Source organism: Tursiops truncatus, chromosome 10 (genome assembly GCF_011762595.2).
Source record: "Tursiops truncatus isolate mTurTru1 chromosome 10, mTurTru1.mat.Y, whole genome shotgun sequence".
Lineage (NCBI taxonomy): Eukaryota > Metazoa > Chordata > Mammalia > Artiodactyla > Delphinidae > Tursiops > Tursiops truncatus.
The window spans coordinates 48,359,305-48,376,209 of NC_047043.1; the positions used below are offsets into that span (position 1 = coordinate 48,359,305).

Below are 16,905 nucleotides of genomic sequence, written 5' to 3' on the forward strand. Positions count from 1 at the left end.
AGGTGGATTGACTGAAAATATACTGGGAAAAGGAACGCTTATAGAGGTTTATGATCATGAGAAATAGAAGTTTGAATGTGTAAATATCTCATATGTTTCTTATTTTTAAATTATCATAAATTTGATAACAATATAAATGTGTAATATTCATTTTATTATCAGATCTTTTATTTTTCTTGAACCTGAGCACTAATCTATTCTTATAGTTACCATCTCGGCCCAAAATACCATAAATGTTGAAAATAGATTCATAGAAAATTATCCACAAGTGTTCCTTCCAGTTTTTATAATGAAGCAATTACTTCGTAGGTACTAATTGCTGTCACAATTAATTGATCTGTGCTCTTTGTCTTCTTGAGGAAATTATTGTGTTTTATAGTCTAAATTTCTTAGATTTAGGACTTTCAAAGTGTTGGTTCTGTTCCCATTTAACTTTGCTGCAACAATAAAATATGAATGAATTGGCTAATAAAATAACACAATTATTTTATATCGTGGAATATGGGTTATTGTTTATGAATTTGCTGAATTGCCCCGGTAGTTCACTATATGAAAGCATTCTCGTTTTTCACCTTGGTCTAGTTTAAAGAGAAATAAGGTTGGTAGAATAGCAGACAACGTGGGGTCGGGGTGTTCTTTTTGGGGGATGTGCAGGTGAAGTAGATGATGTCGTATTGAAAATGCAAAGCTTCCTTCTCAGACATGAAGCTCATCTGCCAAAAACAGAGACATTTATTCTGTACCAGTAGTTTACCTCAGTTGCTTTCTTTTCTTGGTATTTAGCAATTTTTGCAATACAGATGAAACTTTGATTATTAGTTAAACACAGATAAAATACATCTTGTCCTTCCCACAGATTATATTTGACTTCCTGTAAATCTCTTTTAATGATGACTACTCTGGGTCAGGGGAAGTATCAGTTGAGAGAGAGATTTTAGACACCAAAATCTAGACCCACTCAGGAGGGAGAAAAAACTGAAATGTGGTCTCTACTGAAAGGAGATCAACTGCACTTAAAAATGTATGAGGAGCAGCAAAGACATTGCGACAATTATTCTGCTCAGTGCGTTGAGGTGCTATATATGCGTAGGGTATTGTGGGAGGCAGGGCCTTGGAATTGCCAGAATGATCTCCATCAGCACGTGCAGTAGAACTTCCTGCCAAGATCACCATGTTCTGTGCCCGCCTGTTCGACACAGCATTTAGTAGCCAGTGGTCTTGAACATTGGAAATGTGGCTAGTATGACTGAGGGATTGAATTCTTTCTTTCACTTTATTTGAATTAATTATCTTGACATTTAAATAGCTACATGTGACTAGTGGCTACTGTCTTGGACTGCACATATCTAAGGTTAAATCTGGGATTAACTGGAATGAAGACTGCCCAGCTTCAGGTCCTGGACGTGCTGCAGGGTAGCTAAACAGCTTTGGAAAACCCTGTAACCTGCCCAAGCCTCAGTATTCCCAACTCCAAGATGGGCATAATAATAGGACCTACTTCTAAAAGTTCTGATATCATGAAATAAAGCAGTGAGTATAAAGCTCTTTGAACTGTGCCTGGCATAAAATATATGCTCAACAAACATTAGCCTGTGCTATTCTTTTTCATTATTTTGTGACCTTTTGTAGATTTTAAGAATGTAGAAACTGAAAAAGAGATAGAAGTGAAATAGGTCTAAAGTAATAAACAAAAAAGTCCATGACATGGGATAGAATTTTAGGTTATACTGGAGGAATATGTGAGATGGACATATAGAGAAAGTAATTATAGGGTGACTATATATTCCAATTTGCTTTGGACGGTTTCAATTTATACCTTGTGTCCTGGTTTAATTATTAATATCTACTCTTTTGTTCTCAAAAGTATCCCTAAGGTACATTTTTAGAGTCACCCTGGAGGAAGACATAGGCATGCAGCCCAGTTATTCCAAGTGGAGGGAAAAAGATGCATGCACATGTGACTATAAAGGTGTGGGCTGGAGGGACATTATAAAGGTGGGATGGGAGCTTGGACAAGGAAAGTAGATGTTATTTTATGTGGTATTTATGCTGTTATTACATTGCTCCCAAGTCATCATAGATCTACTTTCAGAAAAACTAAATTCTGATTTAATTGGACAAAATGATTTGGTGTGTCAAAAAAGCCTTACATTATTTGATGTTCTGATTGGCCTTCTGTTATCGATAGCAATTTTTGTTACACAAAATCAAAGTTTGAAACAAAACTGCTTTCTTTTTATCACTGATTAGCTGCCTCATTCTATCTGTTTTCATGACTGAAAACTTTGAAAGTGTTTACTGAGTTGCAATAAAGTACCAGGTTGACATAACTTACGGTGGGTGTTCTTTAAGCTACGTCTATTGGTCTCTATTCTATTTAGGCATATATTAGAAAGCTAGAGAGTTAATTGTTGGCAATATTGCTAATTGTGATTTTAGGGAAACAGTGTATTAAACTGTGAAACATAGAATATTGTAAAAAAAAATGAGGAAAACCTTCAAAATTAGAGATTATGGGGGGAGAACTAAACTAAAAATTTAAGTAAACATATAAGGTACAAGAATGTGACTCAACTGTAATTGTTTGGCTCTCCCCAAGTCCCTCCCTTACTCTGATGGCATTCTGAATCCAGGTGCTGACCACTGGCTCTCTTGGAAGTCTCCATCAATAGCTGATGGGGACCTGTTTTGGATTTTCACTCTTCTCCCAGGGATCCTAGCCCATCATGAAAGCAGACATTTGAGTTTATCTCTGAAGTATTCCCCAGACAGAACAGAGGTACCATACAGGAATTAGTTGCTCTCAGGATTTCTGGGGAATTCTAACAATTATCGTTATACTGTAGTGGACTTTGTAATCTCCACCTGGGGAGCCAGTCATGGCTCAATTTTTGCAGGAGGAACCAATCATTATCAATATAGGAATCATGAGCTGTTTAGGTTATTTGCAAAGTGTAGACTTGACTTTTTAAACTAAGTAAGCACCTCAAATTTCAAAGTCTGTCTGAATTTTGTTTATTTTTCCTTAAAAAGATCAAGAGTTGGCCACATTAAAAGAAGGGTTGGGGCAGAGACCAGATGTCATTGACATTTGGAGAATTGAGCAATCTTTATAAAAATTCATTCCATCATTTATAGTAGTCACTCTTCTCAAGCTTGTAAATTTATTAATGAAACTGGGTTATAGCTGCTTGAAATGAACAATAACTATTTTACTTGTGTTTCCAAGTACCATGAATTTTAAAATGTTATTTAATATTGAAACCTCTGAATGGAGTTCAGTGACTTCAGATTGAGCCTGTTTGTAAATAGCACAGAGCAATGTGTGATGATGCAACTGCTGGGGTTTTCAAATACTAATATTTAGTGCAAAAGTGAATCTCATCCTAACGGAATTTTAATCAAACCTCAGTAGTAGTAGTGATGTGTAAATACCTTGAAATTCATCATCTATTCCATCCACAGTGATGTTTGTTTCATCAGTGCTTAGTGCTTTTTGGTTCTTGATAAAAACGGCAAACCCCAGTTCTAATGACATAGTTTCATCTCAAGAATAGTGGCTGCCATACCTAAAAAAAAAAGATTGACTCTTGTAGCTCCCGCTTGAAGGTAAATTACTCCAACTGGGACTGAGAAATACATGTTCATTTTAAGGATCTGCCTCATGATGATGATGCAAATGTTAAGAACAAAAAATAATTTGTTTAGTGTTGACTCTGTGCCAGGCACTGTGTTAAATATTTTATGTGCAATTTATAAAGTAAGGCCTCACAACTGACCTCTGAGGTAAGATCATCATAATCCGTCTTTTACTCATGACTAGTTAGCGGTGGTGTGGATTCTGAGAGGGCAATCTGGAGCTCTTACGCATCCTGTTACCATTGTTGACAGCAACGATTACGTAGGCCAGTGGCCAGAATGTGCAAATGAATGCCTTTTGTGGGGAATTTTGTCCTTTAGTACTCATTTCCATATCTGAGCTCCAGATAGGCAAAGTGAAGTGGGGCAGGTTTTCGCCAAACTTTGTTATAAAAGGTATAACTGAAACGATTGTTTTCTACAGTCATAGTCTCCAGAATGGAGAGGCAATTGCCTAGCATAAAATTGCAAAGCCATCCTGTATGTGGTTCATGAAACTCTGGCTACAGTCACATGGCTTGCCTTAGATATTAATTTAGCCGCATTTCTTATTGCTTGCATGGACAATATTCTTCTTCACCCTCATTTGAGGCTGTTACAGACACGACAGTGATTGCCATGATTCCTGTCACATCCACAGCAGCATCTACCGAGCAAAGGATCGCATGCGTGCGTGCAGGCTAAATAATGTATGATGCAAGACAAGGAATGTGGTCTGTATGCATTTTTGGAGAGTAAAAGAGTTGCCATGTCAGTCTCATGGGAGACTTTATCCAGGGCTTTACCCTTGAGTGGATAAAAGAGTACAAATTCTCTTGCACTGGAGATGAATAAAAACAAATTGGGGAGACCATCAGCAGAGCAGACTGCTGCATGATGGAGTCCAAGGCTACCCAAAACCACCAGACCAACTGCTTCAGGATCCTGCCAGCAACCAGACGCTGGGAAGAGAATTGAACTGCAGTTTGGCATCAAGGCCTTGTGATTCCCAGACAAGAGGAATTGCATGCAGAAAATATTTAAAATTCTCTTTGTAAAAGAGTTATGTTTTCAATCACAGGGAGACGTATGTTTCAGACCTAGTCTGCTGCAAAGGAAATGTGGCAGAGGGTTATTTACAAAGGGTGAAGGTACTGGGGTAAGAAGTTGAACTTTGGTTAGGTGAGGGGTGTTTCAATGAATAGTTTTAGGCCGTTGAGTTATTGTCATTATTCCACAATGGGGACTGTATTGGCCTTTCAAGGAGAGGGGATGGATCTCTAAAAAGCAGTGGCTCCCAACCAGGGACGATGTCATAACCCCAGGGCCCATTTGACAATATCTGGGACATTTTGGGTTGTCACAGCTTGAGGGGAGCGTAGCACAACTGGCATCTAGTGGTAGAAGACAGGGGTACTGTTAAATATCCTACACAAGACAGCCCTCCACAACAAAGAACTATCCTGTCCAAAATGTCAGCAGGGCCAAGGAGGGGGTCCCTGGTTAATGTCTGTGCATAACAACACGGCCTTCAGACAGGTGTTCATCCAAGGTAGCCTGACATTGTATAAAAGACGATTTTTAATGATTTATTTTATTGATGTGTGAACATTTATTTGATGTACCAAATGCTTTCTGTTTAAAAAATCAACAGGAAAACAAACAAACAAAAACACAACTCACATCCCTCTCCAGTTTATCTCCAAAGTACCTAAGGGTTAAAAACACAAATAGGCCGCCCTCCAAACCACACATTTTCCAAGAATGTAGGAGGACCTGGTTGATTCACTTTTCAAACTTGAAAAACGAGGCATATTAACAAAGCACACTAAATGAATCAGCTGCTTAGGATAATCCACAAGCCACTTCATTTTTCTGTTATTAAATAACAAACCATGAATCTTGACAAATGAACCCCCTTGTTTGACATTATTTGAAAAACTCATAACACACTTGCTTCTGATGGTGACTTCCCCTTTGAAATTAAATTTAAGATGGACTTCATTTAAATTCTGATAGAGGGAAAGGGCTTGTTAACCTTCCTTGTGACTGTATGCTGTTTATCATCTTCATTCTTTTCCTCCCCCTTTATACTCGGATGGGCCAGAGCTCCCGGCAGGGTGTCATCCTGCAGAGTTCATTGCAAGGAAGCCTTTTGTGTTTATTGGTGCCCATATCATGAAGAGGAGAGGTTATGTATTAAGTGTTGTGTGGGGCTGTGTGGCTTCTGGGGTCAGATTCCCTAGGTTCAAACTGGAGCTCCAGCTGCATGACCTTGAGAAAGTCATTTGCCCTTTCTGTGCCTCAGTTTTCTCATTTGTAAACCCAGAAGAAAATGATTTGCCTCATCGGGCTGTTGTGAAGATAACATATAACATGCTTAGCAAGCAGATGGCAAATGTTACCTCTAATTATTTGAATAGTTATTTTAAATATAGCATCTTCCAAAATGGATGCTAAGTCATTTTATTTAATTTCCTAAAGAGGACGCTGGCACGGATTGGCTGATTTTAGCAGCCCCGACATGTGGCTAAGAGGGCTTTAGCCCCCATGTAAGAATCCCTAACAGACCCTCCCAGCATTGCCACCATGAATAAACACCTAAGAAAAATCTGCATACTTGCCAAGCATATGCAGCTTCAAGACAAGCCCTCTATCCCCCTCCTCAATCCAGTGCCATCTGAAGACCCTCTTCTGAAAGTCTGCTGTTCCTACTGGTTTTAACAAGCTGACACTGCAAATTCATGGCAATGCCCTGCCCTGGTACAGTTCAGCATTACAATGTTCTGTATCCCCAGACTCTTAAGTCCTCACCTTTCCTAAATAGGATTTATAAAGTGTGACTTTGATCAATATAGCAAAGCCAGTGTTATCTGAGGGAAATAATAGTTTTAACTAACATTTTAAAATGTCTTTCTTAGTACCTCAAAATGATTTAAACGTTAATCAATGATAAAATCGCAAATCCATCTAAAAACAAAGAATTGAGAAAGGAATCAGAGCCACTTTTAATCAGGAAAGTGGCTGCTGTGACCCACTGACCCCTAAAGGTTATCGTCGCTCCTTTTTTTTTAGAGATGCCATAGTTCAGTCATTTGTCTTTGGCAGCCAGAGTATGCAAAACTGCTTTTGCTTTTCACGTATTAATTCAAGCCTATGCATTTGTCAGACATTCTAGGAACCTTCTGCCAACGTTTTGTTGATTAAAGAATGTGTATTTTGAAAATGAGTAGAAAGGAAGGAATTTATAATTCTTAAAACAAAAGAATGATTTACACTGTAGAATGCTACCTGAATTGTTCAGTGTATCATCAACAGATAAATGAAAATATTAAGGATTAGCAAGAGTGTTGGCACTGACTCTTAAAACCTGTGAAGTGATTGGTTCAATAAGACTGAGAAAGTCTACATCTTTCAGTAGAATTTCTAGAACTCACAAACAAGAATAGGGCATAGAAAACCACTTTTCACTGTATGTATTTTTCAAAGGGCTTTTGAAATACATCCTTCTCTACAAGAATCTGGTGCTTCCACTACTATTTTTAAATTATATACCTCATTTCCATGCATACAAGTTCCCCATACTCATCCTAGCTCCGATTCGCTTTGACCATTTTGTTTTAATTTTTCCCACTGGGCCCTTTGGAGGGCACATTTATTGTTTTAGGCACCATGCAATTTACTAAATGGTGTCCGGTTATGGAAATGCTTGCAAAGACCCCTGGGGCAAGAAAAGAATTAAGTCAACACAGATTGATCATCCTGTAGTTGGTGTTTTCTTATTTGATCAGTCAAGGGCTCATTCGGTCTGAACTGGTCCATCTGATCTGTGACACATAAAGCTAGACGCATTTTTCTGGCTCCCTGGTGGTTTTAAAGGCTATGCAGAGGGAAAAACTGCTTTAAACAAAGCCTCATTTTAAGAGAAGCCTGAGTACAGAATGGAATTCAAAGAATTTGGAGAGAGGGGAGGTGAAAGTGGTAAGAAACAGCTTGAAAAAAGCCCTGGGAAATTTAAAAGAATAACGCACAGGAGGGAAGTCAAAGATAAATCCCATCTGTTCTGTTGTGAGATACACAGACCAGGACACCGCTTCGGCAAGGCCGTATTGAACACCCACTAAGTGCAGGACCTGTAAAGAGGTAGAGCTTAAGTGTTCTGGGGCATCGGAGGAGCGAAGTAGAATTCGTAGGTCAAGAAAGAATACTTTTTTAATCTCAGCCAAGAAACTTTATTCAGCTTTATGCAGATATGACATTCCAAAAGGCAATGAATACCCGTTATTTTATTCAAGTATTGAGAATGGAAGGTATTCTCCCATGTAATTCATTTTCAAATTGTACGTAAAAATGTTGGTCATAGATATGCAGCTAACACCAAGGTTTCTAGGATGGAGGCTGCAAGAATGACAGCAAGATGGAAAGCAATGGGTCTTTGTGATGGGTGGGTGGCTGTGTGGGGAGTGGGAGAGAAGAGACCAGAGGGAATGAGTTACATTTTCACATGTTGCATCCAAGAGGCCTTGTATTATAGCCAATTGGGAATATGGGCTGGGGCAAATCTGAAATCCTGGATGGTATAAAATGGATTATTATAGCAAGAAACAAAACTGGACACAGCCTCCTGTCTTTATGAGCTAACTGCTGTGATCACTCAGTTTTTATTGTGTGGGATGTAGCTTGAGTATTTACGAAGCATCCACTTGCTATTGGATAAGTACTCACCTCCTACCCCTGATAAAACAGTTAATGAATCTTCAAGTTAGAACTCGGCCAAAGTGTCCCCCCTGGAATCATGATTGATGCATTCACTGTGTATTTACGTAACATTCTAGATTATAGTTGAGAAAACCTGGGATAGATTTAAAGACTAATATCACTTGCCAGACAGATATGAATCACAAATATTATCATCATTACTATTATTTCTTGGCCGTGCCACATGGTATGCAGGATCCTAGTTCCCCAACCAGGGATTGAACCCATGCCCCCTGCAGTGGAAGTGTGGAGTCTTAACCACTGGACCACCAGGGAATTCCCATTATCATCATTATTTCTTGTGTTTTTGTTATTGCTAACTCTTATTGTGCACTTACTATGTCCAGGAACCATTTTGTTTGCGTTAACTCATTGAGTTTTTGTAAAGACCCTATGATGTAGGGGAGTACTAATTTTATCCTCCTCATATTAATGAGAATGCTGCATCTCAGAGAGGTTCAGGCACCCCAGAGATCACACAGCCAATAATAAACACATCACGGACTCAAACCCAGACAGTCAGTGTAATTTTAGAACTTTTGAAGATATGCCTGTATGAAAAGGAAATAAAGGATAAAGTGTAATATACCTCCTAATTCTGGTGTGCATAATTATAAAGACCCTCACATTGCATACTCCAAGTCACTGGGGGTCATCTTATCATTTACATTTTGTAATAACACAGTGTGACAGGTTAGACCAATGGTTCTTTACTGGGAGAGAGTTCCCCACCCTAGGGGACACTTGGCAATGTGTGGACACATTTTTGGTCCCACAACTGGGGGACGGGTGCTACTAAAATCTGGTGGGTATAGACCAAGGATGCTGCCACCAGCCTACAATGAACAGAACAGTCCCGGCGACAAAGAACTATCCTGTCCAGTATATCAGTAGTGCCTCAGCTGAGACTTTCAATCAGAGTGATTCAAAGAGGAGAGAATAGTAGCTCAGTTTGCAAATAAAGGGCATTCACCATGAAGGAGCAGATTTGGGAATGGGAGAACGAGATAAGATGGAGTCATTCACTCATTGGTTCATTCATAGTATTGCTATTTATAGAGTGATCATGCTGGAGAGTAATGGTGAGGAAAGCAATATGAGGAAGTTTCTTTGGAGAAAAGGAGGGAAGATGGAGTAGAGGCAAGGCAAAGATGCTTGGCTGTCACAGGTGAGCTGGGCCAGAGCTTCGGTGCACCCAGGAGAGAACTGTGCTAGGCTGATCCAAATGCAGGGCCAGATGGGGGGAGAGCAAGTGATGTTCTCAGAAGTACCCCAGAGTAGGGACATGAACACGAGTGTGCATGCATGGATTGGAGAGGCTGAGAAGCTTGCATTGCTTTCGAGTTGCTCTGCTGGCCTGGGAATAGGTTGCTGGCTTTGTTTTTCCAGTAACAGCCTTTTCTGTTTCCAGCAGTCCTATGCACCAGCTCCCCACCCCATGGCTCCTCCCAGCCCCAGCACAAACAGCAGCAGCAACCACAGCAGCAGCAACAGCAGCGGGGAACAGTTGAGTAAAACCAACCTGTACATTCGAGGCCTCCCACCAGGCACCACTGACCAGGACCTAATCAAGCTGTGCCAACCGTAAGTGCCCCCCGCCCTCTGCGCCATTTCCAACCTCATCCTTGCCCACGTGGGCTCGTCCATGTGGGGTTGGGTTTTGCACCCAATGTACCCAGTGAGGAAGACTCTTGCTGTAGAAACGGGGCTTAAATTTAAGATCTGAGTCCAGCTTATTTTGGGAATGGAGTTTGTTTGCCTTTTGCTTTGAAAGAGAAGGTTCTTGAACAGAGAGACATAGCGTTGCTGGCTGATGTGCATGTATTGACCAAGAAGATGAGGAGCAATCATGGAGTTGGGTCCTCACACCTTGTGGCTGGTGGGTTCTCATACCTTATGGTTGGTGGGTTCTCATACCTTGTGGCCAGTGGGTTCTCACACCTTGTGGTTGGTGGGTTCTCACACCTTGTGGTTGGTGGGTTCTCACACCTTGTGGTTGGTGGGTTCTCACACCTTGTGGTTGGTGGGTACTCACACCTTGTGGTTGGTGGGTTCCCACACCTTGTGGCTGGTAGGTTCTCACACCTGTGGTTGGTGGAATCAATGATGAATCTCATGAAAGAAACTGTGCTCTTTTTTTGGAGAGGTATTAGTGATGGGGATCGCAAAAACTCAGAAGTGGTAGATTTCAGAATGGTCACCTGCTGTGTTGCAAAGCTCTTCTTGTCAGTTCTTGCTTGGTAAATGTAAGTTCAGCTGGGACCAGGTAATTGGAAAATTAGAAGGCTAATCCTTTTGTTTCCTTGAAAACATCTATTTCCAAGTCCAGTGAAGCTATTCCCACCAAAGCCAAGAACCGCACTCACCTAGTTTTATATTTCCCAGGAAATATGGTAGTGACTAAATGCCCTTCCAAAATGTTTTCTTTCATTTACTATCTCCCAACACTTATGTTATTAACTCTCTTATTTCTGTGCAAATCAATTAAACATATTTAAGTTTACCCTCCAAATTAAATGAATAGTGGATAACAAATTAAGAACCATAGGCCTGGATTTTTAGATTGCTGTCTGATTATTTTCTTTTTTTTTGATACGCGGGCCTCTCAGTGTTGTGGCCTCTCCCGTTGCGGAGCACAGGCTCCGGACGCGCAGGCTCAGCGGCCATGGATCACGGGCCTAGCCCCTCCACGGCATGTGGGATTTTCCCGGACCGAGGCACGAACCCCTGCATTGGCAGGCAGACTCTCAACCACTGCGCCACCAGGGAAGCCCCTGTCTGATTATTTTCAAAGTAATATCAGTGCAGCTATTTGTCACTTGACTGTGCATTAGCTGGGTATTTTTAAGTTGGGGGAAACTATTACTCAGATTTTCTTTTGCTGTTTTGCAATGCTTTTGTAAGAAGGTTGAGAGGATATTTATTTTGTAAATTTTCCAACCTCTAAAATTTTGGAAGAGGAAAACAAGGCAGATAGTATTTATTTGCGTTTGTTCTGGTCTTGAAGATTGGGAACAAATATCAAAACAACAGGAAGTGGCAGATTAAACAAAACACAAATACATAACTATATAATCAGTTGACAAGGCAGTATGTAGACTAGGGTAGGGGCACCCTGCTCTATCAACTGCCTTGATTTGTGAAACAGGTAAGACAGAACATTGAAAAAGAAATATTTATTTGAAAGCAGTTAAAAAAAAAGAAAGAAAGGTGCTAGGGCTAAGATATACAAATATGTTAGGTTTTGGTCTATAAAATGTTGAGGTTGAGAATTGGAAGGTAAATCACTCAACATTTTTTAATTTTTTTGCTAGTGTTAGAAAATTCTAAACTATTTTGATAAATAAGGGCTTTGAAAATGTGAAAGATGACGAACTTTATATTAGAAGCTTCAGATGAATAATCTCCTGTAATGGATACTGATGTGAAAAAGAAGGCCAGCCATTATCTTTGTGTGTGAATCTTATTCATAAAAAATATTGGTGGGTTTTAAGGGAAGATTCTTTCCCACTTGTTGAGCTTGTTGAAACACAGATTTCTGGGCCCCTGAGATTGTGATTTCACTAGGTCTGGGCTGGAGCCGGAGAATGTAAATTTCAGCAGGTTTCCTGGTGTTGTCATGATGCTGCTGGTTTTCTGAGATATACTTCTTTAAAAAAAAAAGGCACAACTTAAAAGTTGAGAATTATGTTTTATTGGGCAGACTTGCTGAGGGTTTAAGTCTGGGAGGCAACTTCTCAGACAGCTCTGAGGGACAGCTCTGAAGAGGTAAAGGAGGAACCAGGAGATACAGGAGTTTTTGCAACAAAGACCAGGTAGTCGGAACATCAAAAGATTACTGTTACTTAAGGAAAACCAGGCATCTCAAGTTAATGAATTTAGTGTTTTTCTGTGTATGGCAGATTCAAGAGTCTGGGCTCATTGAAATCATCCCTTGGAGATGTACCTTAACTATCTAGGGCCAGTATCCTGCTTTTCTTCATCCTGAATCTCCTCAGGATGCACAGGGTGGCTTCAGTGGCTGATGGCTTGGTGTCCGCAACCTCCTTTGTTTACTGATGTAGCAGCTGACCTTTTTCATCCACATATCTCTACATTAATATAAAGTCCACTGACTATTTCTAACGCAGGAAGTCTCACTAAATATGTGAAGGTATTTGAGGTGGTGTATTATAACCTGCTTGGCCACTGTGTGATCTTGTGGCAAATCATTTACTGTCTTTGAGCCTCCGTCTCCTCGTATAAAAGAGTGGTCTGGGTTTGATTATTTCTAGGTTTCCTGTAGTACCAGTGGTGTACTGCAGCTGCCTCTGACTGAGGCACCAGAGCCAATGGTTAAATATTCAGGAATTCTTGAGTGATTTGTTACATACTCAGTATCTTGAAATCGGCCATGGTGGGAGTATTTATATCACAGGAATCAGCAAGACCTATAAATGAGGGCTTTTAAAATTCTATGTAGTTTTGTTTTTTGAGAGCTGGTTTATGAACATACCACTGATGTAGCATTATACTATGAATTTCTGTATCAGTGTCCATTTCTGCAAAGATATTGCCAGAAATTTATAAATGGAAAGGGTTACCTAAAGTCTGCATTGGCATTTTTAACTCAGGAAAGAGATCTAGTGGCACAAGAACATTATGTTTGAGGGAAAAAAATGTTTTGTTTGTGTTTCTTCTGTTTATTTGAGAAATTTAAAGAATGCTAAGGGCACAGAGGGTAGTGGTTACTTGTTCATATTAATTTTTGCTGGCTAATAAGACCTGGCCCATGTTATTGTTATTGTAAAAATGTTTGTGGGTTCTTCAGTTATTGAAGTGGTCTGGACCTGAGGTTTATTGCCGAGATTTGCTTTCCGGGAGACTGAAAGAACTAATGTGACCGGGCAGCATAATGTAGAGGAAATAGCCATGCGCTGAGAGTTTGGGGTTTCACTCCTGGCTGTGCCATCAACTGGGTATGTGGCCCTAGACAAGTGACTTGTCCCCTCTTAATTTTGGTTTTCCCCATGTATAAAATAATTTGTTTATACATGATAATCTTTTAAATATTTTTTACTTTAAAAGTCTGATAGTTCATTGACACCCTCACTAGTTAGCAGAAAAACTTACTCCGGTCACCTTTCACCAATCCCCTTTTACAGTGTTCGCAGGGCCACTGCCTGAGCTGATTCCGCTGCATGAATATGACCTGAGAGCTGGGGACGCCTTTGTTAGGGACCATTGTAAGTCCTTTATAAAATCCTGGTTTCCTCTCTTGTAGTGGTGATGTCTTAGAGGGCTCCTTGCTCTTTTAAATTAGCATTCTTCTAAAGATTCAAATCATCTTGCATTCCTATGACTCATCCAACACTTTAAAATAATGTTACCTACAAAAGAGATAATATTTGTAGGTTTCAGTTATCTTGCCATCAGGATCAATTTTCCATGGTTATTCCTATGAAATTATAAGAATTTTCAGAGTTACTATTCCCTTATATTATAAGAAATACAATATTTTCTAATATCCATAGTAATAAAATAATAGAAAACAGAGATATATTAAAAAGGCAGAGACATAGCAAATTATCTGGCATTAGAATACAATATCCATATGAATACTAATGAACAGTAAGAAAATGATATTAAAGGAAAGAAATTGCATTATTTCTCAATGTATTATCTGAAAGCAAATTCTGATTAAGAGATTCCATTCACATTTATCATCAAAGCTCCTATGGTTGGATCACAAGTAAAGTCAAGGAAAGAAGGCAAGGCTAAAGAATAGACATGAAGAATCATTTTACTCTATGGAAAATCTCGCTAGTTATACCTATGTTTGGGATGAATACATGGCATTGTGTGTCTTGTAAGAAATACTAGTGTTAAAGACCTTGTAATGTCTTTTTTAAAAACATTTAATTTTACTTATTTTTTTATACAGCAGGTTCTTATTAGTTATCCATTTTACACACATTAGTGTATATATATCAATCCCAATCTCCCAATTCATCCCACCACCACCACCTCCCCCCGCCACTTTCCCCCCTTGGTGTCCTTACATTTGTTCCCTACATCTGTGTCTCTATTTCTGCCCTGCAAACAAGACCTTGTAACGTTTTTACCTTGAAAAGTTTCAAGGAACTTCCTTGTGTTCTCAATCAAGAAATTTTCACAGAGCACCTATTGCATGCCGGATAGTGTGCTAAAGATTCAGTGGTGAGTACATTTAGATAAAGGTCTTGCTTTAGCAGAGATTATATTTTGATAGGGAAAATGGAAATCAATGAAATGATCGTGTGATTTGATATAAAATTGCAACTACAAATGTGAAAAAAAGAGAGGAGCATGGAAATAAGAGGATTTGTAACATGGGATGAGACCTTGTTAAGGCAATGGGCAAAGGAATCTCTGAGCTAAGATCAGAAAGAGTAGGAATAGGTTTAACTAAATGAGGAAGGAAGGGAAGAGCATTCTAGGCAGAAGGAACTCCAGTGTGCAGAACCAATGGCTGGAGGGAACAAGGCAAAGACAAGAGGCTGAGCAAGGGTCAAGTTCTTATAGCAGAGAGAGGGGGTGGAGCCTGGGGCAACATGACCTGGAAACATGGAAGGGGTATGGTGATCCCTTTGTATGTCACTTAGGAGCTTTGTTTCAATGAAGGAAATCATTGAATTGTAACAAACGGGAAGGTGACAGGGCCAGATTTTTGTTTCAAAAAGATAATTCCGACTGCCAAGTAGAAAAGACCTTACGAGATCAAGGAACAGAGCAGGACAGTTGAAGAGCGAGCTGGAAGCAGAATAACTAATGGTCAGAGAAGAGGGTGTGAGAATTAATATTTGTGGTGGGGGAACAATTATGTGTGGTGAAAGATGTCTTTTTTCATATGCATTTGTTTTTCTATTAAAAAACAAGGACGTTAGAGACAATTAACCAAACGAACTCCAAAAGAAACAACAAAGTAGCACAAAAGAGGACCCAAATTAGTTGATTTTTAATTTCTTTTTCTTACCCTGTCATGAATGGGTCATCAATATACTATTAAATATTTAGTGGCTGCAGTATTTAAAACATGCAAGGCTAATGTAGTGAAAACTGAAAATCCAATTGATTATACAATTATATTCATTAAATGGGTTATCAGTTGGAGACTCTGGGTGGAATACTTGAGTTATGCACCATTTATGCATATCTCAAAAGGGGGAAAGGGAAGTGAGGGAAGATAAATTTGGCTTAATAAAGAGAGAGAGAGAGAGCATTGCAACTTCTTTGGACCAAATAAAATTTTGGTGGTGTAATGATTTTTCACATATTAAGCTCTGTTTCCTACCTCAGAGAAATTGATAACCTCTATCATGTGATTCTAAACATCCCCTTGAAACACATTGAGATTAGTCTTGAAAAGTAAAGGCACGTATTTAACATAATGGACAGAATTTTTAATGGAAAGTAAAATCATTAATGTGTTTATGTTTTCTACAATCTACCTTTTATCTAACCATTCTCATAACTTATAAATTTTAATTAATATAATGCTTTCAGAAAGCCCCGGCCAGATTGCCCTCACTTCCAAGTGATTAATCTGGAATTAAGGCCAGCACCATGCAGGTACAGAATGAATTGTTCTGTTATAAAGTGAATGCGCTGCTGACAAGGCCACTTTAAGCAGAATAAAGGAAAAACAGGGAAACTCTAGGGTAGGTGCACACATACTTCCAATCATCACCTGAAGACCAGGAAGTCAGCTGCCCCAGCCTTCATTTTTCTGGGTAAATGTTTTCCTCGCTCAGGCTCTGACATCCTAGCATCGCTCCCTTTAAAAGGAAGCTGTAAATGTCACTTTAACATTTAACGAGAGAGGAGAAGCTCCCACAGTGAAAAGCCAGGGGAACAAAGTAGGAGTGTTTGTACCCACGCTCATCTCCCCGACTTTGACCCAACCCTGCTGGATGTCTGGTTAGGTGTGGGCTGAACGCAGAATAGTAAGAGGAGCCTCAAGTGCCATCCGGGCTCTGAGTGCAGAGTCCATTATACATGGTGTCAGACAGTTTTGACAAATGCACTGACACAATCAAACCTTTTATCAATTTAAAAAGTAACCTTGTCACAGTAATATGTCAAACTGTTCAGATACAACTAAAGGAAAACAAGTCGTCACACACTCTAGAGGAACTGAGTAAATAAGAAAAAAATGTGACTGGAATTTTTTTTTGAGTTCTTTCTTCCCATGTCAATGAAGATTTAAAAATTCTCTCTAATAAAACCTGAGGAAATTTATGAGTAGCTTTCACCTGCAAGTCAGGCTCAAATGATGCAGCTGCTTTGGAGGTGTCCTGTATCCGTGTGGTGGCAGGTATAAGGAGGAGGTGAAGTTGAGGCTCTTTGAACTCTGCCTTTGTGTCATTTAAATGAGAGAGTGCTTCTAAGGCCCAAATTGGTGGCCTGAATTCAGTGAGTCAGCATAGATGTGATACATTGTTACATATAATAATTCAGGTTTAAGTACAGTTGTATTTGCGAAGTATGTATTAGAAACCACACAGAGTA

At 39.5% G+C, this 16,905-nt stretch overlaps 1 protein-coding gene across 16 annotated transcripts in view; it reads left to right on the forward strand.

Annotated features, from left to right (window-relative positions):
• The window catches only part of RBMS3 (RNA binding motif single stranded interacting protein 3), a 715,503-nt gene that overhangs the window by 148,493 nt on the left and 550,105 nt on the right, over positions 1 to 16,905 (forward strand). For 10 of the 16 annotated variants that reach the window (XM_033864512.2, XM_073810934.1, XM_033864508.2 and 7 more), the window contains exon 2: positions 9,788 to 9,960. The exons of 2 other annotated variants lie outside the window; for them this stretch is intronic. In XM_033864512.2, coding sequence (XP_033720403.1) covers positions 9,788 to 9,960 — 173 coding nt within the window. The remainder of the gene's footprint in view (positions 1 to 9,787; positions 9,961 to 16,905) is intronic. 4 more of the 16 variants (XM_033864509.2, XM_019946975.3, XM_019946974.3 and 1 more) reach the window with 1 other exon arrangement.